The sequence below is a fragment of the Tachysurus fulvidraco genome, chromosome 25 (genome assembly GCF_022655615.1).
Source record: "Tachysurus fulvidraco isolate hzauxx_2018 chromosome 25, HZAU_PFXX_2.0, whole genome shotgun sequence".
NCBI lineage: Eukaryota > Metazoa > Chordata > Actinopteri > Siluriformes > Bagridae > Tachysurus > Tachysurus fulvidraco.
Window position 1 is genome coordinate 1,595,890 of NC_062542.1, and position 25,718 is coordinate 1,621,607.

The window sequence follows — 25,718 nt, forward strand, 5'->3', positions numbered from 1 at the left end:
GATAAATGACATCAGTGCTGTACTTTAATTCAGACTGGGTTATGTTAGCAACATTTGCTTCTTGCTAATGTAATAGTCTGAAATCAAGCATCATTTTTTAAATGTGTATTTAAAAAAAAATCATTTGTATTTAACAAGTGAGCATATCTGACCATCGTGTAACACGTACACACTCACCGAAAGAAGATCGACACAAACGCTCGTTCTTCGTCCCGCGATAAACACGAATAAGTTCGCCGGCCATTTTCTACACCACGCAGATGAGTATTTTCCTGCTTATGACATGTTTATCTCCTCTAATAAACACTTTAGTACACTGTAGCTTTGAGATCGTAGATGATCGTAGTGTCGTTGATCTTTATCAGTTTTTTTTATCTCAATTCAAGTTTATTTGTATAGCGCTTTTTACAATAGGCGTTGTCTCAAAGCAGCTTCACAGAACATAAACATAGAGCAGAAGGTAAACATAAGGAATAATAAAAGAAATAAGGAATAATAAAGATGTTTCTTACAGATGTTTCCTTTCTTACTGCCATAATCCAGACCTCACTGAAATGGACCGAACTTGTTGACACACTCACTAGACTTGTTTTATATAGTAAATGAACTCTGATTTAGACTTTACCTTTATAGGTAAGAATAGAGGATAAGCCGAAATACAATGCTCATATTAAAATGTACATCAAGCACCTTTTTTAAAATTACTTTCACCAGCATTGCTAATAGGATTTAAGTTGATATCACTTGTGTTGATTGCCCAGGTTTTTACAACAAATGCTATTAATGACAGATTTGTAACACTTTTAAGAGACATGAAAAGGCTTGTGTGATATAAAGATTTAATCGTCTCTACACAACATTACACAACAATTGGGTCACAGAATAAAATGTGTTTTTTCTAGAAGTCCTCTATCCATGTTTTCAACAGTTGCCGCTACCAGAATGCACAGCTAAATCATGAGCAGGGATAACCGACATCCCACAAGCCTAGACATGATCTAAAAAGTTAAAAGAAACCAGGTTAGGGTTAGGGTTAGGGTTAGCCCTAACCCTAACCCTAACCGTAACTGCATCAGTCTGGTACAAATATTAAATATGAATCTTACAAAGATCACAAACTCTGCAGTCACTGTGGTCCAAAATGTTTCTCCACATTTTGTATAATAAATTTAGCTGCAGTATGTTGTATGGTATATTTGAAGAGTTATTCACTGTGGCCAGACTGATCTTAACAGGCTCTGGAGCTTAAACAATTCTCTCTCAATTACAGCGGTGTCCAGAGCTCTGAGTCCACTACCAAGAAACAAAATTTTGTCAATTTCTTTTGCTTTTAATAGCAACTCTATAATATTCAGTGAAATAGCACTATTTGAGACCATAATGGCTAATAACTGATGTACAAGACTAACCTGACTAACCACTGATAAGAATGACCAGGATAATTGGTTAGATTTAATGAAACAACCGCAGTATAACAGTACATAAGCCACCAACATGAACAAAATCAATCTGTCACAAACTTTTGCAATACCGGAAATCTGCCGGAATTCACTTCACCGTTCTCACCTGCAACTCTAAAAATACACGCTGACCAAAAAGAGGTCAAAACCTAACCTTATCTAGGAATAATTTAAAATCTTTTAGTTCAACATATTTTATAGTTATAATTTATCATTTTAGTTTGTTATTCTCACTCCTGGCTGGCTCGCCGATATGTGTAATCAGATTCCGCCTTCAAGCAGGTGGAAATGAGTATCCCACTTTTTTTTTAGGTCAGGCATTAGTAGTAATTAGAGATGCACCATTACAACTACAAATGTGGGCAAGACAAAAAGCAAAGCAAAAATAACCCTAACCCATTCCATTTAACCAAAGATAAACTTTAAAGTAAAATCCAGTGTTAATATCCTGCAAGAATTACTGGTTTCCTTTTATAAATTACAAAGTTTGTTCAACCAGATTGCATTGTTTATAATGGTATCAAAATAAAGGCCCTAGTTTCACTCTAAACTGATGCAACATAGCTCAGGATCTAATATAACTGAAGTAGAGTGTAAACTAAAATCTACCCCTGTGAGCTGAGTGACTTTTGGAATAAAATTGGATATTTTACATACTGCATTACTACATATCGTCGCTGTCGGGCGGAATCCTCGTATCTCCAAAACAATTATTTTTCAGGAAATTAAAAAAACGGCGTATCTTATCTGCAATGCACAGGGTTTAGTCCGCATCGCAGCGGATTGTCTTGCGCTAAATTCCTGTCCTGATTTTTTTTTCTTTGAGCTCTGTGTTTTGAAGACATTTACCTCAGAAGACGTGTCGATTCGTTGCAACTCTTCTTGAGGAGAAATATGCCATGAAGCTCTCCCGCGGAGTGAAGAAGAGTTGGACAGTTGATTTGTCCGATGGAGTTAAGAGATTTGCGCTCAAGCTATTTTCAAGACTTTAGATTGGTTAATAACTTGTAAAAATAACAGACCCACGTGGGGACTGACCGATAGCATCGATATGTGAAAAAATCTGAAATTGACAAGATTTGGACATAGGAGGTTTCCGCCCGACAGCGACGATATACGCATTACTGCATACATACATATCGCATTACAATATGGTGAACAATACTGGTCTAAAACACAGGACTCATTGACATTTTTCAAACTGGTCTGTATTTTATTCCAGGGTTTTGTGTCAGTGTATCGCTAACAGTGCTTGTTGGTGTACAACCGGTTCTTGTTAGTGGACCTAAAACCTTGGACCCTACTGTATAATATGCTCGAGAGGGTGGAGACGATCGCCCAGCCGAATCATCAGCATTTGATTTCTTCGATTTTAAACCCCATTTTCCAAAATATAAAGTTAAAGATTTTCTCTGTGAGCAAGTGCTTTTAATCTTTGACGTTGGTCTTAGAGTAATATTTATTGCACAACATGACGTTCCTGTCTCAACTGCACAGTGCAGCGTTGGGAGAGGAGGGGAGTGGAACCGCTCAGCTGACCTTGTATATCAACCCCAGATTTTTAATCCCTCCCTCATCCCTCTCTCTTTTCTCTCTCTCCTGTTTTTCTCTCTTTCTACGTGACTTTTTATTTCTCCCTTCTGGAGCATTTTTATGGATGTATCCCATACCTCGGCCGTGTAACTCATTCTCCTCTTTTTTCCCTTCCCGCTACTTTTCCCATCCCTTGTGACCATATCTGTCCATCTCTCCTTTTCTTTTTCTTCTTCCTCCCTCTCTCCTTCTGTCTTCTTTGAATGATTCTTTGCACCATTTTGTCCTTTGTTTTTCATTCTTTCTTCTATTCTTTTCTTCATCCACCTTCTGTCCTTCAAACGCTCCTTGTGTCCTTTCTTTCCTCTATTTTCTCTCCCTCCCCTTTCTTTCTTTCTCTTTGTCTGTGCTAGGAAGAGCAGCTTCCCTCCCTGGGTTCTCCAGACCCCGGTGTGAGTGTTGGCGGAGGAGAAATGAGCGCCGCTCCTGCCTTTGGAGTCTCTCCCTCGGACATCTCCTCCGACAACCCGCCCCAGAACGGAGGCCCGTCCCCCAAAGTAGCTTCACCCACCCACCCCCCACTTCATACGCACCTCGGCCGGAATGGAGAGATGTGTGCCAACCAAAAAGCCTCTATGGCAAATGGGACCACAACAACATCAAACATGGGAAGCGGATTAGAAGGAGGGGGAGCAGGTCTCTAACGGCACTACGCCAAACCGAGCGAAGAATGATAACATCCCTTACTTCTGCCCCTTTTCATCATTTTTTCCTGCATGAGGCACATCTTTATTGGGAGGCGCTTATTCTTACACCATCCACACGAAACTACTAAAGGGCTCTCCAGTGGATGGATCTCATATATCCTGTTGAGTAAAGTAGAAAAAAATCCACGACTTTTTCCATCATGTGTTGCTTTGGAATGACATCATATGCGGTGTCCAGTGAACCAAATGTGGGTGACTCTTGTGAATGATCTGAATTCCTGAATTTAGATTTTTGGGGTTTTTTCAGCTGGTTAACTGACCTCTAGAGTGCTGTGTAAAACAAAAAGACATAATTCTCTAAAAAAAAAAAACTATGTGGGTAAAAGGTCTAAACCTGTTCAGATAATGCCAGCTTTCGAGGCTTTCTGAAGCAGATCCGCTCGTATCGTCATGTCGTCTGGCTTCCTTAGTGCCTTTTCTGCATCCTTCAACAGGGTTTTCAAACAAGCGACAGAATAACCATTACGACAACACGTTCCCATTCGGCATCACGCGTCTCGCTCGTTCACGTTAAAGTGACTTGGACGATATTATGATCTGGAACAGGGAAACATTTTCATACATTTTTTTTTCTTTCGAAAGCAGAAGAAGCCGTTCATTTTTTTCTGCAACGTCACACTTAACGAGACGCACTCTTGGTCTTCAATTTGAAATTTGAAATGAAGGAAGCTGCCACAGTAGACTTGCTGGACTTGTGCAATGTTTTTCTCTTCTCAATCTCAGAACCTGTGTGTGATCAACTGGTGCTATAGATTAAGAAAAAAAGCAGTCAGATACCTGTGTCTCATAGAACTGCCTCCCATTAACCCAAACCCCTTCCTCACTTCACCCCAGCTCCTTGCTGTCCATTTTTCTTGCCATGCTGTTCATTACTCCTTTCAATGTTCAGTGTTTCATGAATTCGGTGTGAGGTGGTCTCTGTCAGGACGCTTTCATATCTTAATACGACACTAGGCCGTTTCACGGAGGGACTGACTTACAGTCTTGTAAACGATATCAGTTTGCTATATTTGTTCTTGTTTTACAGAACATTTATAAAGAACCACTCCCACTGCTTTAGGGTTTGAAATAAGGAACTATTGCCCCTTTTCCACCGAGGCAGTTTGAGTGCAGGTTCGGAGCCTAATTTAGAACCAGTTCTTTCTTTTTCGACAGCCAAAGCACCGGCTCTGAACCAGGAAAAGTGGTTCTTAAGTAGCACCAAAACGTCGCTGGTCTAGACTTAAGAACCGCTCGTGTCAGGAGCTGTGGGCGGGGCGGGGCTGGGGGGTGGGGCTACTGTTAGCGCATTTGATAATGTACCTTAAGTATTCTAATGTTTAATACACATTTACTTTACCACAATATGATCAGTTATCAGCACACATGATAGTAGTTAGCTACATGCTAAGGCTAAGTTTTTTCTGTGTTAATGATAAAATAACGTTAAGTACTTTCTCGATCACAACCTCCGTTTATACAGATTACACGGAGCCACACGTACACGTCGGATTCGCCGCGTTTGGGTATCGATGTAGGTTCACAAAGCCATGAGCATTAACAGTAAAGCAACATCTGCCATTGTTGATGTTGATGTTGTGTTTGTCGCTGCTGCGCTAACGTCGCTGTGTAACGTGAAACGAATACGGTGACGTCACACTCGGCTCTGTGACGGCTATCTAGACGATGGAAAGGCAAACCGGTTCTTAGAAGGTTCGCCAGTGGAACCAACTTTGAACCAGCACCAGTGCTAGCTCTGAACCAGCACCCGGTCCTTTTTGGTGGAAAAGGGGTACAATAAGTGACATCTCAGTTATGTTTTTATGTGGACTTTATTAGGCTTTTTTTCAAGTAGCTCAACCTACAGTCAACATCTCAGCTGTGATTATACAGAGGTGCCAATACTATCTGCTCTAAATTTATATTTATTTACAGCAAATTTGATATGAGAAAGACCACAGCTCTGAATTCTTGGTTTCTGTCGGCTCACAACACAGAGGCTCATGAGTTCGGAGCTCAGATTTCACCTCGATAGCATCAAGAAATGAAAGTAACCATTTCCGAACGCAAAAACTCGTCTTTCCTGTCCTCTGTCCTTTCCCTTTAACTTGCATTTGCTCTGAACACTGATTCAACTGAAAACCTTGCAGGAGATTAGCAAAGATCTACCGAGTTACTGTAAATATTGGCACCTCTGATCTCTGATTAGAAAATTTGACCTTGAAAAAAAAAGTGCGCATCTGTACGACAATTCTCTACATAATATATAATTCTTATATTCTTCTACGCTATATAGAATCACGCCACATCTCTGTCTGCGGATATTCCGATGTCTCGTGTTCATTTTATTTATGTTATCATGATAAACATATTATACGATCATGATCGTGACGACCTTAGCTTATCCGATGCAGCAGGCTGTGAAATGTCTTTTATAACTAATTTGTTGTAAGCCTTTAGGCCTTATAGGACTCATGCTTGTGATTCAAAGCACTCGATTCGAGTTGGTGTGTTAAAAAAAAAATAGATGCACTACTATAACAGGCTGGAAGGAGAAACTGGGTTCAGATGAACAGCACAATAAGAGAAGCGTTAATTTCTTTAACTGTCTAAAGTCTAAAGATGAACTTTGAGACTAGAGAAGAGAATGGACTGATTACCTTCTGTTTCTTCGAGAGCCTTAATTGCATATATGGCTATATTACAAGCAAGTTTTTAAAATTCAGTAATAAAAACAAGGCATCCTTAAAGACATGGTTGAAGAACATGGTCTACAGGGTCTCTGGTCGGTGATATACCTCAGCCAACAGGAATAAGAGACTCAGGTAAACATTCTGCTTCACGGCTTAGCGCAGAGTAGTCGGTCCATCTCTTCTCTAAGAAGTAGCAGTGATTTCCTCGCTCTTCTGCATCCCGATTTTTCTTTGTATCCCGTCTCTCTCCCACCAGCCAAGCACACAGCTTTGTGGAGGACAATCTGGAATCTAATTGGACGCCTCAGCTAGGACCGTCCCCGGGATGGCATGGCTATAACTCCAGGGCGCTATCTCGAGACTCGCTAGCTTGACAGAGAGGAAACTGAGGCTCTGAAACATAAGAGCCCCAGGTGACCCCAAAGAGAACTTAGGTACCCTCCGTCTTCTGCTCCTTCTCAGACTTTTTTCTCTAGGACCTTTCATCCTTCACCACAGAATGCTTGCGTCTCAGAGAGGCTTTCAGACACGCACGTAAAGAAGGTGTCCGAGGACCGTCCGCGTCTCCCGTTCAAACATTTGAGCGATGCTTTACAAACTCTTTACACAAGAACTACGTGAACATCTCATCCACAGGGAAGGAGACGTTTCCATGTGTGTTTAAAAAAGGTGCTGTTCTTCTAAGACATGACATACACAGATTCCTTCTGCTCATCACGTCTTTCTCTCCGTCTCTCTCGCTCTCTCTCTCTCTCTCTTCTTTTTCGAGTCTCTTCATCCGAGGTATTTAAATATGCATCTAAATATACACCGGTGAAATAAACCGTTTGTGAGGTGCATATGTGTGGAGGACAGAAACACCACATATTGTTTATTCTTTTTTTCTTTTCCCTCTTAACCATGCCACATGATCACATCTGCTTCAGTTAGACAAGAAGAGAAGAAAATAATACAGAACTGTTGGAGAAGCAAGTTCCTTTGGATTTTGTCATTTTTAACCTGCTTCCCTTCTTCGTCTCTTCCCACGTCTCAGCGATCTGCCTCTGAAACGCGGCAGTTGGACTTTTTTTTTCATTACAACGTATCCGATCCTGAAAGCCCTAACGAGGAAACGTAGTCTGTCGTTTATCCACGTGTCGGTGGAGAGTTCAGCGGATTCGGAGAGAACATTCACTTTTAACTTCTTCTGGACTTCACGGCCGGACAGCCTGGACATTTTTAATTTTTTTCTTCCTTTTTTTTTTTTTTTTTTAAACAATTGCAGGTATGTATTGCAGTTGAAATCATGTTGTGTAGTGAGTGAATGTGTGTATATATGATGTATGGGTATATATTATATGGACGTGTACATACGATTTGTTTATATATGCATTGTACAGAATGTATTTTGTCCAAAGGAGGAAATGTTTCTTCTTCTGTTTTGTTTTTGTTTTTTGTTTTTTTTTCGGAAAAGTGGCAATTACGAGGCAGGTGTCTTTGGAAGCACTTTTTTTGCACAGATTAACATACAGAGTCTGAGACGTATGATGCATCACCATTACGCTGCCACACACCTCGAGCTTGCACCCATTTTCTCATTGACTGGGGCATTTTGTAATAGTTTCTAAGTGACAAAGCAATGTTTGTATATATCTATATATTATCTATATACGGAATATAACAATATTTCTGATTAATTTTCATCTTCATGGCTGTTGATTCTTACAGCTGGGTGTTTTCAGTGCTCCTCTGTGTGTGTGTGTGTGTGTGTGTGTGTGTGTGTGTGTGTGTGTGTGTGTGTGTGTGTGTGTGTGTGTGTGTGAGCTCACCTTGAGGAGCTCCAGACAAATTCGTTTATGAGGTCAAACCCCTGGAAATATTTACCGTTCCATTGTATTCTACTGACCTTTTGTACACTTTCTCCCTTCCCCGCGTTTCTTCTTCTTTTCTTTTTAAATTGTATTTATTTTATCTTTAATCCCTGGAAATGGATGGAGTTCCCATGATGTGCCTCCTTCTGATAATTTTTCATTTGACTTTTGCCAGCCATAAGAAATTCATATCCATTCTCCTTGACAAGCCATAAGCCCCACCCCAAAAAAATTATCTTTTATGAAAAGGGCAGACATTTGGGGATTTAATTCTCTTCTTTTTTTGTGTGTGTGTGTGTGTGTATATATATATATATATATATATATATATATATATATATATATATATATATATATATATATATATATTAATGGAAAGAGTGATCAACCTGGAGTGTTGCTAATATTTATGGATTTGTTATGAATGTGGAAATTCTGGTTATTGAATTGTAATTATTATTATTATTATTATTATTATTATTATTATTAATGTAATAATGATTGAAATTGCTATTCTCATCTTTTAGTTTATTCAATGCTGTTGAAAATAATGTGTTCATTTCCATTATTATTATTATTATTATTATTATTATTATTATTATTATTATTATTATTATTATTATACTTTTTTTTGAATTAGCAGGTATTTATATTTTGGGGTGGGTGAAACATAGAGATGAAATTAATATGATGAATACAAATAAATTCTTATCAACATAATCTAAAGGTTTCTATATTGCCTTCTATCTATCTATCTATCTATCTATCTATCTATCTATCTATCTATCTATCTATCTGTCTGTCTGTCTGTCTGTCTCTCTGTCTGTTGCATGGGTATATAAATCTGTTCACACACAGTACTTCATGGCATATTTGTTGTCATACCTCCAGCAAGTGATGACATTTCACCTTGGAGCAGCATCACTTTGTCATATACTGGAAAAAAACGTGTTATGGGAGTAATAACCATCTAGATTCTATTAAAAACAACGTTACTCGCATCTGCCGCACAGGCCACATCACTCAGTATCATTGGTATGGAGTGTGTTATTAAGTGTTATATTATTAATAATACGTTTAAAATGACAATCATTAACTATAGAATGTATTGTATACTGATTATATAGTACTGAGTATAATTGATCATTATAATCTCTCTCTCTCTGTCTGTCTCTCTGTCTCTCCCTCTCTCTGAGTCTCTCCTTCTCTCTCTGTCTCTCTCTCTGTCTGTCGCCCCCTGTCCTGATTGGCTGCCAGCTTTATCTTGTCTCTAGAACTTGTGCTTAAAGTGACATGTGATTTGCCCGAGTTGCCTTCTGATGGCTCTGACACCAATCCCCAGTCACGGTATTGATGGAGTGACTAGAAACAGCAGAGTAATAAGAGTTTATAAAGGATGTTATATACTTCACTCCATTTCCAACAGTTACACGGTCTACAGTCGTCTGCAGAGTTTATTACTAAAACAAATTCCATCTTAATTCCATTCGTTGAGATATTCCAACTCAAATCGACGAAGGAACGCGAAGATCTAGACTTAAATAAACTTTAATATCGTCGGGGAACGTTCTACAAGTATCGCGAGACCGGAGCGGTCGCTATGGAAACCAGCACAATTCTCGCGGTACTTCGAGTGGGAACTGTAGAATAGAACGTACAACGGAAGTCTCGCGAGACCTGAGCGGTCGCTGTGGAAAAATGGCCGCTCACGGAACGATTCCTGGAACGGGGAACAACATCAGCTACCGCACGGGGCGTGACAGCTGACCTACGGCTCCGGTTTTGTCCGTCCTTTACCCGACTTCCGAACGGATGGGTAAAGAAGCCTGCGACAAGCGGCATAAGGAACCACAGCGAGTCCGTTTAAGTAGTCGGAGCTAGCTAGAAAGCTAACGTTGGCTAACGTAGCTAGCTTGCTAGCTAACCTAAGACAAGGCGCGCGAGCCTGAATCAGGATTTTGTGTGCTAGCAGAAAGCTAGCCGTAAACAGCCGCAGCTATGAGCGGACCGGGACAAGATAACGAGCCTGAGGCCAAAATCCTCCACATCAAGCGGCTGTACAGGTGAGCAATAACTACTCCATTACGGCTTTAGGATAAAACTGACTTAAATAACAAACTGGTGAATCACGTTCACAGCAGCTTCTAGCTAACTAGCTAGCTAACTAGCACATTATACATCTTTTACATTCATTACCTTTTTTATTAAGTGAACATGAGGTAATTTCGCTACAAGGCGTCTCATTTTTACAGTAAAATCATAAAATAAAGCTACTCTTACTCAATATGTGAAATATTTCCAACGTACTTACTAAATTAATTGAGGTTTTCAGACAACAGTGAGTCACAGAGTCGCTTTGAGAGTCGCTTTGTTTCCCAGATGACAGCTGTCAAAAAATTAACCTGTTTCATGAGTAGCTTTAAGTTTCTTTTCTATTTTAATCCGAATTACATTTCCTTAAACAAAAAAATTATCCACCTAGCTGATTTGTTTCGTACCGGTAAGTCTTTTGCGAACGAGTCGACACTGAATCGACTCTTCTGTAATCCTGTAATATAAATGATGGAGAGAGATCGTGTGCAGTTGGTCTTCTTAATGACTGTACTGTAACTGTAATGCCATAATGCCTAAAAATCTGTAGCCCATCTGCTTATTTAATAATGATCTAAATAGATTTTTTTTTAAGTTAAAGGTGTGTAAGTTGAGTTAGAGAGCATGAAATGACACGTACACTTCACCATTTATGCTGCTGTGACAATAATTCTGACAGTGCGAGAAGTTTCTGAGTCCATATATTGGGATATTCTGAGACCATCATACTGCATTGCGTTGCTTTGTACCCACATGCAATGACAATAAAGTTGAATTTAATCTAACGTAATCATCAGTCACAATAGTATTTTTAAAAAAGCCGTATTTGTCTGGGACTTGTTTTGGTGATTGAGGCAAATTGTTTGACTTGACAAATATACCCAGAAATCTCCATTAGTACTTTTGTTCATGATTGTGTCTTAATGCAGTCCAGAGAATTTAGAAATACACGATATGGACAAAAGGATGTGCAGCCCTGATTGTCACACTGTACTTGCTGAACATCTCATTCCAGATTTATTCCCCTGTCTTTGTTATAATCAGCTCCGCTCTTCACTCCTGGGAAGCTTTATAATAATTGCTGAAGCCTGACTTTGGGGGTTTGTGTTCATTCGGGATGTCAGGATGTCGAGGAGACTCTAACTCAGCCTAAAGGTGTTCAGTGGTGTTGAGTCAGAGTCAGGGCTCAGTGCAGGACACTCGAGTTCTTTACTCCAACCTTAACCACCGTATCTTGTCTTTTTGGAGCTCAGGGGTTTTGTGCACAGGGACATTGTCACGATGGAGCAGAGTTTGCGTCTCGTAGTGCCAGCGAAGGGAAACTGTAACGCTACAACATACAGAGACATTCTTTATGACTTTGTAGTAAAATGTTTTGGGATGAACCACACAAAGCTGTGATGGTTGGGGTGCACAAACTTTTAGTCCTACTGTATAACAGAGAGCATGTTGTTTGTAAAGTAATCTCATGACTAGCAGTGAGGTATGCTGTGATATCACAAACAAAATCCTAACACCGTTCTCAGATGTTTCTGTGATACGCAGCATGTATCACAATTCAGTCATCAAAAAAATCATGCTTTATCTGTAAGACTGATCTCACATGATGTAAGTGCATCAGAATATCTCGCTATTGTTATAAATTGAGTTATTTTGTGCCTTTCTGTTTAGGGCCGTGGTGGAATCCGTACACAAGCTGGACGTGATCATCGGCAGCAAGTCGTCCTACAGGGAGGTCTTCAAACCGGAGAACATCAGCCTAAGGAACAAGTAAACACACTCGACTCTCTCTCATCTTACTTTATTTAGCAAGTTTTATATTTGATCTGTTTTGTTTTTGTTGTTGTTGTTTTTTTTTTCTTAATGAATGATCTTTCTGCCAGACTGCGTGAGCTGTGTGTAAAGCTGATGTTCTTGCACCCTGTGGATTACGGACGCAAGGCAGAGGAGTTGCTCTGGAGGAAGGTTTACTACGAGGTTATTCAAGTCATCAAGACCAACAAGAAGGTATTGATGCTTTTTGTTATTTTTAACCTTCCTGCTAAGCGTAACTAAGGTCAGTAATTATGTTAACTGTGTAAGCTACTATCTAAGATGTTTGACTGTTTGGAGTGAGGATTATAGCGGATCAAAGTTGTTCCTAAGCTGTTTCTTCTTGCTTTGTAACCTTTGTCCTCTCGTGTCCTCGTGCAGCACATACACAGCCGTAGCGCTCTGGAGTGCGCATACAGGACGCACCTGATCGCTGGCGTCGGCTTCTACCAGCACCTCCTGCTCTACATCCAGTCCCACTACCAGTTGGAGCTGCAAGACTGCATCGACTGGACGCACGTCACCGACCCACTCATTGGTGAGATTCCTGGCAACCACGTAGTCCTCAGTGTCATCGAGGACCTTGTGTATGAAGTCATAAAGCACGGCACTCCGAAGGCGCTGACACTGGAGACTCCTTTCATTAAAAAATCACCATAGCAACAAATGCATTTTTTTTATGTTAAGTAATGCGTGTGTCTCATCCTCAGCTCGTAAGAAGCCGGTGTCTGCCACACCTAAGGAGATGGAATGGGCTCAGATGGCATGTCATCGGTGTCTTGTGTATCTGGGTGACCTCGGTAAATCCTTTTGTGTTTTAGAACTAGAATTAGCTTTGAAAGCATGTGAGTATCGAGAAGCTTGTAGTTCATAACGTTAGACTGGACCGGCTGTGAGGAAAGCGGAATGTTTTTTGTCGTGTGCAGCAAGGTATCAGAACGAGCTGGCAGGCGTGGAGTCCGAGCAGCTGGCCGAGAGATTTTACCACCAGGCCCTGTCTGTCTCGCCAACCATTGGTGAGAAACATCACACTTTCACACCGCTGACTGAGTCAGGAGGCGATTTATCACACTTTTATTGATAGGAGTTTATGTTTTTATATATATTAATGATGTTAAGATCGTGTGCAGTTTCAACCATATATTTTCACCGCAGTACCAAAAGCTCTATTTATTTTCATTTTTTTTAAATGATCCCCCTTTTTTAAATAAATAAACAAACAAACAAATATATTTTTTAAAATATCATTTCAAGCACACGGCTGATCGATACGATATCTAATTAAAACGTGATAAATGACTATCGTGATGCTTCATAGCATGATCTTTAATCATGATCAACTTTATGACATAATCCATGTTTTGGTAAACAACGTTGCCAGGAAACAGCTGATTTTTTTTTGTTTGTTTATTTATTTATTTATTTATTTTATATATAACTAATATGTAGATTTTAGTGTTGTATTTTTTATTCAATTGTTAACACAAATTTTGTGTTTTAAATTATTTTTTTTTTAAGTAGTATTTCTCACCCAACCCCCCCCCCCCCTTTTTTCTTTGCCTTTCTCACATTTTGAATTATTTTGCCTTTACGCTCACCTCTATGTTATAAAGAATCAAACGAAAGCCGACGAACTGTCACTAAAATGTCGATTCTTTTTCCTGACAGGAATGCCTTTTAATCAGCTCGGTACTCTGGCTGGAAGTAAATTCTATAATGTAGAAGCTACCTACTATTACCTGCGCTGGTAAGCTGATACATTATCATTGTGTTTTAGCTTAAAGTTGTAATTTTACTGTTCAGCCTGTAGAGGGCAGTGCAGCCACTGTATACAGCGCTCTCTGTAACTATACAAGGAGGAGTTACATTTGTACACTATTGAAGGTTATGAATGTCAGGCTCATGTGTGGATGCTTTATGTCGTGAGAATAGAGTGAACCTACTTTTCCCGTCCCTCAGCAATCAGTCCGAGACGCCCTTCGAGGGAGCCTACGGAAACCTGAAGCGTCTGTTCGATAAAGCGGCCAAGATGTACCATCAGGTGAAGAAACAGGAGATGAAGAAGCTTTCACCATCACGCCAGAGGTCAGCCTTCACGCTCCGATGAGAGAGAAAGTAGCAATTATCTGCCTGAGGAAAAGTCAACAACATCTCAGGGCGTTTTTACACCCGTTCACTTCGTGTGTTGTCTCTGATCCGATAGCTATCTGATTTGTTAAAACTGTCCCATTTACATCAGGCCACATAAACGCGTCTCGGCGAATCGATATCGATCAGATCTTTCTACTTCCGCCCAAAATGCTAATATATTTGACCCCATTTCCGGGGTAATTGAAACGGAACACACTTCGGTGTATGCGGTTTTCAGAACGCGATCAAAAAGAAGACGAATAAACTCGTTACGAAGGTTATGCTACAAAAAACCGACCCTTTTAAGGTGTCGTCCATGTTATTTGTTTTGTGGCACGATACACGACTCGCGAGTCACCTGCGAGTGACGGACTTCCGTTTGGGAGGAGTACAGCGCTGACGTATGTGGCTCGAACGACCACATGCATTTACACCTGTCCAGTTTCATCTGAAACGCGTCCCAGACCACCTCCTGAAGGGGTTCGTACCATCGGCTTTATATCCGTCTCCAAAACGTTTCGGAAGGCATTTAGACCTGGTCTTTTTACCATCGGGTAGATATCGGATCACTGAAAACGCAGGAAGTGACCAGGTGTAAAAAGGTCCTTCACTTGTTGCAGCTGAAAGTATTTTATATTTAATTACTGTTTATTTAGTTATTATTATTGTTTATTATACTATTTATGCAGTTCCTTGTTGTTCATCTTAATAAAATGTCATCGGCAAAAATGTAAAATTTCTATTTTCGCTTCAGATCAAAGGACATCAAGCGACTCCTTGTAAGCTTCATGTACCTCCAGAGTTTACTGCAGCCCAAGAACAGGTGAGAGAAACCTCTGTGAAGGAACGGTGGCTTCTTTGGCTTTAGTTACTTAGTCAGAGTTTAAAACACTACTTGGAAATCTTACGTGTGTGTGTGTGTGTGTGTGTGCACAGCGTGATGGAAACGGAGCTGACGTCGCTGTGCCAGTCGGTCCTGGAGGACTTTAACCTGGTGCTGTTCTACCAGCCCACACCGAGTCACGGCAGCCAGTCCATCAGCGAGGAGGAAGACGAGCACGATCAGGCCTTCAGCGTGCTGCCCGACAGCCTGGTGTTTAAAATGGTGGTGATCTGCCTTATGGTGGTACACAGCTTAAAGCGAGGAGGTGAGGGATGAGGAGGGATGTCCTACCACACAGATGCTAGCTATTAAAGTTCTTGTTATTTAATTGTTTATCGGGGAGCTCGGTGGCTTAGTGGTCAGCACGTTCGCCTCACACCTCCAGGGTTGGGGGTTCGATTCCCGCCTCCACCTTGTGTGTGTGGAGTTTGCATGTTCTCCCCGTGCCTCGGGGGTTTCCTCCGGGTACTCCGGTTTCCTCCCCCGGTCCAAAGACATGCATGGTAGGTTGATTGGCATCTCTGGAAAATTGTCCGTAGTGTGTGTGTGTGAGTGTGTGTGAATGAGAGTGTGTGCCCTGTGATGGGTTGGCACTCCGTCCAGGCTCCCCGTGACCCGAGAAGTTCGGATAAGCGGTAGAAGATGAATGAATGATAGTTTATCTGATTTCAGGTTCTAAACAGTACAGCACGTCCATCGCCTTCACACTAGCACTTTTCTCCCATCTGGTGAACCACGTGAACATGAGACTTCAATCCGAGCTCGAACAAGGAGAGAGCGACGTCGCGCCGTTACGCACAGACGCCTCGGGTAGGAAAATAAACTGTCAGAAGTTTGAGTCAGAATCCTTTGAATAGTATTTATTTTTTTTGTTGTGTATTATATGTCGATTGTTGTTATTTTTAAATTCGTGTTTTAGTGCTGAAAAAATAAAGTGGGGTTATAATAATAATAATAATAATAATAATAATAATAATATCTGCAAACTACAGAGTCCAGTATTAAACTTTTCTGCATTCTACACTCCAACCTTCTGTGTACTTTAGTGATCTTTCCTCTCCAATTTTATCGTATTTGGAAGAAAGAAAATGTCAAATTGTCTTTTAAAATAGTTTCATTGTTTACCGTGTTACAGAAAGGAAAAAATGCCTATATTTCTCGTCTTTCTTTTCCTCTCTCTCGGTTCTTAGATGACGCTGATCCTCGAGAGCAGACCAACACACTTCCCCCGGAGGACAAACTGCTGCAGAACGGTTCCGTAGAAGAAGACGGAGACGACGAGAACGACGAAGACGAGCTGAAAGGCAACGGGACGGCGGTTTCTAAGAAAGGCTCTGGGAAGAAGAGTGGCGAGGAGAAGCCGAAACAGAAGAGGAAATACTCACGTCTGTCCATGCTGCGGCGACGACGCTGCGCTCGCGACGAGGACGAGAGCGACCTGAGCGAAGGCTTCGAGAGTGACGAAGAGGAGGACGAAGAGCCTCAGAGAGCAGACGGCTCGGGAGTCCCGACAAACTCCTCTCTGGGGAAAGAAGGAGACACGGCGGGAGAGCAGGGGGTCTGGGAGAGTGGATCGGAGGAAGAAGAGGAGGAAGAGGAGGAGGAGGAGGGTGGCACCGCGTTTGATGTTGAGACAGACTCTGATATGAACAGCCAGGAGTCGCGCTCTGATCTGGAGGACATGGAGGATGCAGCGAGTCCGGTGCAAGAGCAGCAACTTGTGGAGGAGGAAGAGGAGGAGACAGCGCATCCATCACGGGAGGAAGGCTCCACACCACCGGCCACCAACGGCCCGCTGCTGTCCAACGATCCCAGTATCAGCAGCAACCTTCAGGCCGTGTCGTCTCAGCTCTTCCAAGCCAAACGCTGCTTCCGTCTGGCTCCGACCTTCAGCAACGTTCTGCTGAGGCCCTCACACGCCTCCATCACAGCCTCCGAATCCGTCCCCTCACAGGAAGCCACACCCCCTCCCGGGGACACACCCAGTAACACAACTCCAGAGATCGCCAACGGAACCAACGAAGATGGTCATTATCTTTCTGGTTATTGCTCCTGCTGCTGTTGTTCATTTCTCACCGTCTCTCTTTACCGTCTTTCTCTCCTGAAAGCTGTCGTCTTATTGTTTCCCTCCCAGATGTTGACATGGAGGACAGCGAGCACAGCAACCAATCATATCACAGCGAGAAAACCCTGTCAGAGAGACTGGAGATTCTGACCAACCAAGGCCTCATTCAGGTGGTGAAGGTCTTTGTGGATTGGATGAGGACAAACACGGACATCATCCTCATGTGCGCACAGGTACGACGATCTCACAGGACTGTCCGACGCCGGGCTCTGATTGGTCAGAAGGTGTCGATTCACTTTCACAGCTACAAATCAGTCCAGACAAAATGTTTCAGTAGATGGATCTCATGGAGCTGGAGGTTCAGGTTCTTCTGTTTTCTCTTCTTTTCTCCAGAGTTCTCAGAGTTTGTGGAACCGCCTTTCAGTGCTGCTTAACCTACTGCCTGATGGGAACAAGGTGCTAGAAGCAGGTTAGTTGAACGCACTCGGTTTTTAAATTCAAACGTATTCCTCAAAACCGGTGACTGAATTCAGTATCGCTGTATTTCAGATCTCTTCCTGAAGAAGGAGGTGAGGGACCTGCTGGCCAATAGCGAGCAGCCGGACCTGGTGCAGTCTGTGCTGCTGCCGGAGGACCAGGCGCTACGCCACCTCCCTGCCCTGAACCTGGCACACCGCCGCCTCGACTTCACTCACCACAGAACCAGTCTGAGCCAACTGCAGGAGGTACGTCGTTTAAACACGTACACACCACTAATTACGGGCGTGTCACTCATTTTCACCTAAATCGCTGGTTTTAACCATCAAGCCGTCACTCGTATTAACAGTTACTAACAGCTTTTAGTTACAGCTGAGCAATTATACAGATGAGAAACTTATTAAAAAGGTCGAACGTACCGCGTACTGTAGTGTTTCAGCCCCGGTAACATGAGCTGTTTTTTTAGTATTTCCTTAAGAATATTCATTCATTCATTTCCTACCGCTTATCCGAACTTCTCGGGTCACGGGGAGCCTGTGCCTATCTCAGGCGTCATCGGGCACCGAGGCAGGATACACCCTGGACGGAGTGCCAACCCATCACAGGGCACACACACACTCTCATTCACACTCACACTACGGACAATTTTCCAGAGATGCCAATCAACCTACCATGCATGTCTTTGGACCGGGGGAGGAAACCGGAGTACCCGGAGGAAACCCCCGAGGCACGGGGAGAACATGCAAACTCCACACACACAAGGCGGAGGTGGGGATCGAACCCCCAACCCTGGAGGTGTGAGGCGAACGTGATAACCACTAAGCCACCGTGGAAACACCCCCCCCCCCCCCCAGAACATATTGCATTTAATTAAGTTTTTTGTACAAATCAATTTATTCGACCTGTTTACATTTTTTTATTCATTTATCTTTAAGAATTTCGTCAGCATTGTATAAATGCACAATTCCTTTTTATTTCTTCTCTTCCTCCAGTGTGTGGTGCGTTTGTGCTGCATCCGCAGCTTCGGCCACTTCCTCACCGGTCTCCAAGGCAACGTGCTGCACTACAACCCGGAGGCAGGTATTTTCACCAGCATCAGCCAATCGGAGCAGGAAAACATGGTTCAGCAGGCGAAGGCGCAGTTTCGCATGGTGAGAGCCCGGAGGAACGGATTTTGGTGACTCTTGAGATCTGTGCGTCAGCGGACAAAGCGCGCGTACGGACATCCTGTCGCTCCGTGCAAATTATCGGTGCCCTTCTACGTCCGCCGAGAGGCCGCCGTGCGTTCTGTGACGCACACAGGTTTATTAACGCGCATAACATTTTATCGTTTCTACGGAAACCGTCCTTTTTAGTTTTTCCGTACATGCACGGAAGGAGTCTCCGGTGTTGGCGGCAAAGCCGAACATTTTGGGGATTAATACGCATTAATATGTAAATACACAGCAAACAATAGAATAATTCAGACGGTTTTAACATTTAAACGTTTCTTCGTTACGTCTATTAAGAACAAAAAATCCCCTGTATGCGTTGTCATGGTATTTCTGTGCACTTTGATGGGTATAAAACCACAGCTCGGTTATCTCAAAGCCAACAACACGTCTGTAAAGTAAAAAAAAAAAGGCTTTTCATTTTATTTACGTCACCAGTTCTGTAGGACATTTTAATTTGCACCTGAACTTTTGCCTCCAGCGTGCAAAGGCCACTTATATAAATGTACAAAAAAGAAAATAATTTAAAAGTGCCAGCCATAAAAAAAAAAACACACCTCGACTGTAGCGGTGCCACTCACTTAAAGCAGGAATAAATGATAGGGTACGCAGGCCTGTGGAGAGCAGAGCACGTTCCCTTTTTGCACCGCCTTGTCATATTAGCGAGGTGTTCTCAAGAGTCTGATGTTGCTAGGCAACCGCACTGCCCTCACAGCGTAGAACAAACGCTGATTAAAGTGCCGCCGTGCTGTTCTGGAGCACCGTCAAGCTGACAAGGCTTTAGAAAGCCGAGATGTGGTGAGTTCTGAGAAATTGGGGGAGGGAAAGACTTTAGCGAAGTGCAAAATAATTCCGAAGAAAGAAAAAAAAAAGTTTTATAAGTCTAACTTTGGTGATGGTGTCGGGCTTCACGGTCGGTTGTCGCGCCGGTGTTTGACTGCGATGTGTTTCCTGTAGGCTGAAGAGGAAGCGCGCAGGAACAGGCTCATGAGGGACATGGCACAACTACGCCTGCAGGTTCGATTCATCACTTTTTTTTTACAAACATTGTCTGATATCCTGTTTAAATGCTCGAATCTGATTGGTCAGAAGCTGTTGATTCGTTTCCTGTAACGTCAGCTTTGACTGTAGTGCAGGTACGAATCGAGGGTTTATGTTAACGTGCATGTGAATGTGTTGGACTGAAGGATTTCTGCATGTGGGTAAAATATAAAAGTGCTCAGGCTCCTATTGTATTCTGTCTGTCTTAACACCCAGTATTCTGAGAAGCTCATCTTACTCTGTGTGTGTTTGTGTGCGTGTGTGTTTGTGTGCGTGTGTGCGTGCGTGTGTGCGTGTGTGTGTTTGTGTGTGTGTGTGTGTGTGTGTGCGTGTGTGCGTGTGTGTGTGTGTGTGTGTGTTTGTGTGTGTGTGTGTGTTTGCACGTGCAGTTAGAGGTGTCCCAGCTGGAGGGAAGTCTTCAGCAGCCCAAAGCCCAGTCGTCCATGTCTCCGTACCTGGTGCCTGACACCGGAGCTCTGTGCCAGCACCTGAACCTGCTGCGACAGCTGGCAGCAAGCGGCTGCTTCATCATCATCATCCCGCGCACAGGTCAGAATTCTCGCCCTTCGGCTTTATGAACACGAACCGCTGGAAACGAGCCGCATCATGAGCACAGGAGTCATGCAGTAGTTAGAGTTCAGGGCACTGAAGCCTGGTCAGAGGCGTAGCGCTGTACTGGTGTAGTTTAGGTTATAAAGGTCTTTTAACACAACATGGTGCATGATGACCGACACGCCTGCTTGTAACAGCCAATCAGATTCCAGAATAAAACTCATGGTGACATCATCATTAAACGCTGTGTTACACTAGTATGAGTTCTGCAGTACTACCTGATAAAAACACACGTACGGGATGATTGACAGCTACGTTGGGCTTTCAAACTCCGCCCCTTTCTTCGCTCGTACTTTAGGAGAATGTTTTGAGACGTTAATATTAATTTTTTATTATAAAAATATCATTTTAATTTAAGATCTAAAACTATTCTAGGAGAAACGTGTTGCATCCAGCGGTTACAAAGTGTGCGGCCATTGTTTTTTTTTTTTTTTGTTGTTTTCCTTCGACAAATCTGTATAATCATTAACACCTTAAGTGACGTATTTGTATTTGTTTGTTATTCTGTTCCTCAGTCATCGATGGACTCGACGTCCTAAAGAAGGAAAATCCCGGCGCGAGGGACGGCATCCGATTTTTGGAGTCCGAGTTTAGAAAAGGGAACAGGTAAAGATCCGAAACACGAACCTGCAGCACATCTGTCCTGCTGCACATCTGTCCTGCTGCACATCTGTCCTGCAGCACTGTATTTTAGTTGGACTTGTATACATGTTATATTTGGTACTAGTTAGTACTAGTTAGTACTAGTCAATACAGTCATACAAGTAAACAACGTCCTGTTAATCAGTCAGGGACATGGAATATTTTTAGTTGTCTTCTGTCTGCCTTTCTGTTTATTTATATCTGTCTATACATCCGTCTATCCGTCCGTCGTGTGTCTTATGTCGATATTAAATGAAGTATATTTGCTGGCTACAGAAGTCCAAATGGCTGATGACTGGAAAGAGTGAATTAAACCTTCAGACTGGTGTTCAGTCGACTCGTCTGACTGCTGCTCAGTCGGAACAAAAGCCCGCAGCCAAACACACGCACACACACACACACACACGCGCACACACACACCCTGTTTTGGCAATGAACCTAATCGCTCTTGCTCGACAGCATCTGAGGTTTTTGTTCTCCTGCAATTATTTGGCTTGTAAATGATTCGAAACTAATTTAGCAGTTAGCGCAGGGAGAAAAGGGCTATCAGGAGATGCTAACATCACACGCAGGTCGTCCCCTCGGCTCAGCAAGCGAAGGGAACTCACCGGTTGTTATAGTTACAGTGAAGGAGGGATAAATATACTTTTCACAAGCGTATGCTCCGCAGGACAGAAATCACTGCGGACATTTCATCTGTTCCCGCGGCTCCGACACGTCTCCCCTACGCTCCGCAAATCAGGACACGCTTTTATTGCTTCTTAGAAACCCTTCCTGAAAGTTCCACCGGCTCGTCCGGTTAGAACGCAGATTATTTTTGTCCAGCCGAACGTTGCAGCTCCGTGTCATCACCTCGTCTGTGTTACAGATATATCCGGTGTCAGAAAGAGTCTGGGAGGAGTTTTGAGAGGGACAAGCTGAAAAGACAGGACATTGAAGCCTGGTGAGGAGGTCTTGTTTTTCCTCAATCAGTGCACTGTTTTGTTTATATATCAGTCACAGTGTGTGATTGCGACCGTATCGGTTGTTTTTTTTGTTTTTTGTTTTTTTTTAAAGGCATCTTTATAAAATGGTGGACAGCTGTCGGCAGTTGACGGGCTCTCAGGGCGGAGGAGACGAGGACACGGCCGGCATGGTGACCCTCCTGACGGCGTACGCGGTGGAGGAGCTCGCTGACCGCTCTGCCCCCATGAAGGTCTGTGGAAACGCAAATGCACCGCGCCAAAAACACTCGCGTGGAACGCGTTAGCGACGCGCAGTTTGATTTGTGCTTGCTAAATCGGGCGGCATGTGCAGCTGTCTGATGTACCGTCCCCTGGATATCTCTCTATTTTTAGAGGCTCTCGAGGTTTCGCACGTAATTAGCGCCCCGGTTCATGTCCTGACGCTAACTCAGGGTCAGCGCACAAATCCGAGTTAAACCCAGAGCTGAAGTCGTTAATGCTGTCGTTTATGTCACAAGAACACGAATCACTGCTAAAATGATCTCATTCGGTCCGTCAGCAAAGTTCTCTGTGAAGGCGCTAAAGTTTTATTACAACTGAGGGATCCGTGTCCAGGACACATCAGGGCAGATGTCGGGTACCGACTCGTATCCACGGTTACTACACAAGCTGTGACTGTTACTCGCTCCAGGCTATTTATGGTTATATGTGGTATATTTATTTTTTCTTCCATTTTAATTAGAAATATATTAACATTTTAAACATCATGACTTTATTTATTTATTTATTTTATTTGGTTAATTTCTAATTAAATGATATAAGCTTAATAATTATTTATATTTAAAAAAAATAGCAAAAATGTCATTAGAGGGTCCCTTTTTTTTTCTTTTGCTTTACATGTTTACATTTTTGTGTGTTATTTGTGATGGAAGTGATAACATGAAACAAAGTCAATACGGGACGAGGCAGAGACACAGAAGTGTCCCGCTTTCTCTATTGATCCGTGCAGACCTTCGACTTTATTTCTCAGAACGTTGTGTTCTTGTCCCTCTGTGACAGTCGGCCATCCAGGCGGCGGTGTCGGCAGGAATGGAGCTGAAGAACATCGTGGAGTTTTACCGTCAGTGGAAGGAAATGGGCTGAAGGAGACGGAGGGACAGGGGACTCAGCCCAGCTCTCAGCTAATCACATGTCGACTCCCTCTCTCTCTCTCTCTCTCTCTCTGTGTCTCTCTGTCTCTCTCTCTCTCTCAATCTCATTTTCTTGCTCTGTCTACGTCTACATCTCCAGGGTTTATTGAAGAACTCCTAATAGAGACGGAGGACGATATGGAAGCGGTTTGGAAAAGCACCAGAACAGGATGCAAAAAAAAAAAAAAAAAAAAACCCACAAAGGGTTTGGAGTGAGAGAGAGATGAAAGTAGCAGTGTTAAAGTTTTGTCCTGACCAGATGAAACGAGTATGAGAAACACACACACATGCGCGCACACACACACACACACACACACAAAGACAAAAACAACAAGTAAACATGTATAAAATAAGAGTTTAGACTTTTTATGGTTCTTTTTTTTCTGTTCTTGGTGAGAGGGAGTCGTGTCTGTGTCTAACTAGTGATGCGACGGTAACCAACCGAGCAACAGAACACACTCGTACACACACACATACACACCTTCCCTTCCCCCGAGCAGAACCGTAGCACCACGGTCTGGTTTCAGGAGTCGGCACCTCTACGAAGCGACTCCTGACTGTTCAGTTCACGAAGGATCATTTAGATGTACACTTTCTTTCGGATGGTTTTCTTGTCTATCCCAAGCGGCTGCTTTTTTTCTCCCCCTTTTTGGGCTTGTTTGTGATGATCGTGTTCATGAACACACCGTGTAAAGATGTTAAAGCAGATGGTTGGTTTTATTTGCTTTTATTTTTCTATGTCGTTCCCTCATCATCGCTGCTTTTTTGTAAGTTTTACCGTAGCGACAGGGACACGAGCGGGCGTGAGCGCGGCGTGTGGGTGGGGTCTCACCGCCTTCTACAGCGGTACAGAGCGCTTCAGTGTCGGAGGGGACGCCGTCGCACCCGACCGTCATCTCTCACCCTCACGGTTTTCTCGTTAACTTATGTGAAGGTAGTTCTGTCCGTCTTCACCATCGCTGCCCGTCATAGTCATCATCCCTCAACGCAGTGAAAAGGAAACCGATGTACGTGTGAGGCATTAAAAATAAAAAATCCATAAGACAAACATCAGACTGTCGTCTCTCTTTTCTCGTCACTTTTGTCGTCATTGTTTTTTTGGTTGTTTTTTTTTAAACCTTTTCAGTCGAGCAGTAATTTTATTCATTTTTCCTGTAACAAAAATGCACACAGACACCAGAATGTCTGCACCTTAAACTTTACACTGTCCAAATGGCAAAAAGTCCCTGAATGTAATAAGTATTAAAAAAAAAAAAAGTTTTTAATTTTGTAAAGAACTTTGTTGTTGTTTTTTGTTGGTGACGTCTTTTTTTTGGGAAAAAAAAAAAACTTTTTTTTTTTTTTTTTGAACTTGTTCTTGTCTTTTCTCTCCCCTTTTTCCTCATCAGGTGAATTCTTTTTATTTTTCAGGTGTTTTTTTCTTTACACGTGTGATTTGCAAATGGGAATTTTTTTTTGCCTGTAAAAATAAATAAATAAATAAATAAATAAATTCCAAAAGCCATGCATAACATTTTGGGTGTGCAAACTTTTGCACTTGATGGTATATTAACAGATCAGACTTATGCTTTCTTTACTAACTTACTAGTTGATAATAAAATAATAGTGTTCACTGTAGCAGGAGGTCACGTTGTGTTGAAGCAGCTCTCCACCTTCTCTGTACAGGATCGGGGTCTCGTGCTGCCCCCCAGCCTGTGCCTCATCAGGCCACTCTATAGTTAGCGCTTCTTGGCCGAGGCCGTGGTCCCACCCAGTCGAAAGATAACCAGACGCTGACCTCCTTTCAGGGGCAAATGACTCGAAAGTCCTGGCTCTGTTCCAACTTTGTAGCTACACTGAAATGGAGAATGAGGGGAAAGAGCTACTGTACTGACGTGTTTTCTTTTGAAGCCTTCCCTCTCTTTTACCCCTCCATACATCCAGAGATAAACCCCAGATCTCTAAACACTGGGAATCCGAGTAGCACTCGGACTTTCTTACTTTCCATTCTATTTAAATGTTCTATACATCAGATCCAAAACGGCTGCTTATGGAATGTGCTGCTTATTTATAGTGCCAACTCTGAGTGTGTGTGTGTGTGTGAGTGAGAGTGAGAGAGTATGTATGTGAGTGAGTGTGTGTGTGTGTGAGGGTTTGTGTGTGTGAGAGAGAGAGAGCGTGTGAGTGTATGTGTGTGTGTATGTGTGTTTGTGAGAGTGTATATGTGAGTGTATGTGTGTGTGTGTGAGTGAGAGTTTATATGCATGTGTGTGTGTGAGCGTGTGTGTGTGAGAGTGAGAGTGAGTATGTATGTGAGTGAGTGTGTGTGTGTGTGTGAGGGTTTGTGTGTGTGAGAGAG

General features: G+C 42.6%; 2 protein-coding genes across 13 annotated transcripts in view; both read left to right on the forward strand.

Moving 5' to 3' along the window:
• syngap1b (synaptic Ras GTPase activating protein 1b) overlaps positions 1-8,108 on the forward strand; it is a 91,671-nt gene extending 83,563 nt beyond the window's left edge. For 8 of the 12 annotated variants that reach the window (XM_047808703.1, XM_047808704.1, XM_027157792.2 and 5 more), the window contains one exon: positions 3,407-4,956. In XM_047808703.1, coding sequence (XP_047664659.1) covers positions 3,407-3,697 — 291 coding nt within the window. In that variant the 3' untranslated portion in view covers positions 3,698-4,956. Of the gene's footprint in view, positions 1-3,106; positions 4,957-6,688 lie in introns of those variants that run through there. The other 4 variants (XM_047808706.1, XM_047808707.1, XM_047808708.1 and 1 more) reach the window with 3 other exon arrangements.
• A 1,830-nt stretch (positions 8,109-9,938) lies between these two features.
• Positions 9,939-24,428, forward strand: smg5 (SMG5 nonsense mediated mRNA decay factor). Its single transcript, XM_027157710.2, has 22 exons — positions 9,939-10,345; positions 12,045-12,143; positions 12,257-12,380; positions 12,567-12,723; positions 12,896-12,985; positions 13,112-13,201; positions 13,854-13,932; positions 14,145-14,270; positions 15,070-15,138; positions 15,252-15,463; positions 15,871-16,008; positions 16,389-17,225; positions 17,333-17,496; positions 17,657-17,732; positions 17,813-17,988; positions 18,733-18,891; positions 19,909-19,968; positions 20,382-20,541; positions 21,120-21,210; positions 22,115-22,189; positions 22,303-22,441; positions 23,250-24,428. Exons 1-22 carry the CDS (start codon positions 10,281-10,283, stop codon positions 23,331-23,333), a joined length of 3,270 nt encoding a protein of 1,089 aa, XP_027013511.2. The 5' UTR covers positions 9,939-10,280; the 3' UTR covers positions 23,334-24,428.
• The last annotated feature ends 1,290 nt before the right edge of the window (positions 24,429-25,718 follow it).

Excerpts from the sequence above, each read along its gene's own strand:
- smg5 (XM_027157710.2), top strand. The coding sequence starts at position 10,281 with ATGAGCGGACCGGGACAAGATAACGAGCCTGAGGCCAAAATCCTCCAC. Across the intron at positions 13,202-13,853 it reads GTCTGTCTCGCCAACCATTG|GAATGCCTTTTAATCAGCTC; the intron begins GTGAGAAACATC and ends TTTTCCTGACAG. Across the intron at positions 17,733-17,812 it reads GAACAAGGTGCTAGAAGCAG|ATCTCTTCCTGAAGAAGGAG; the intron begins GTTAGTTGAACG and ends GCTGTATTTCAG.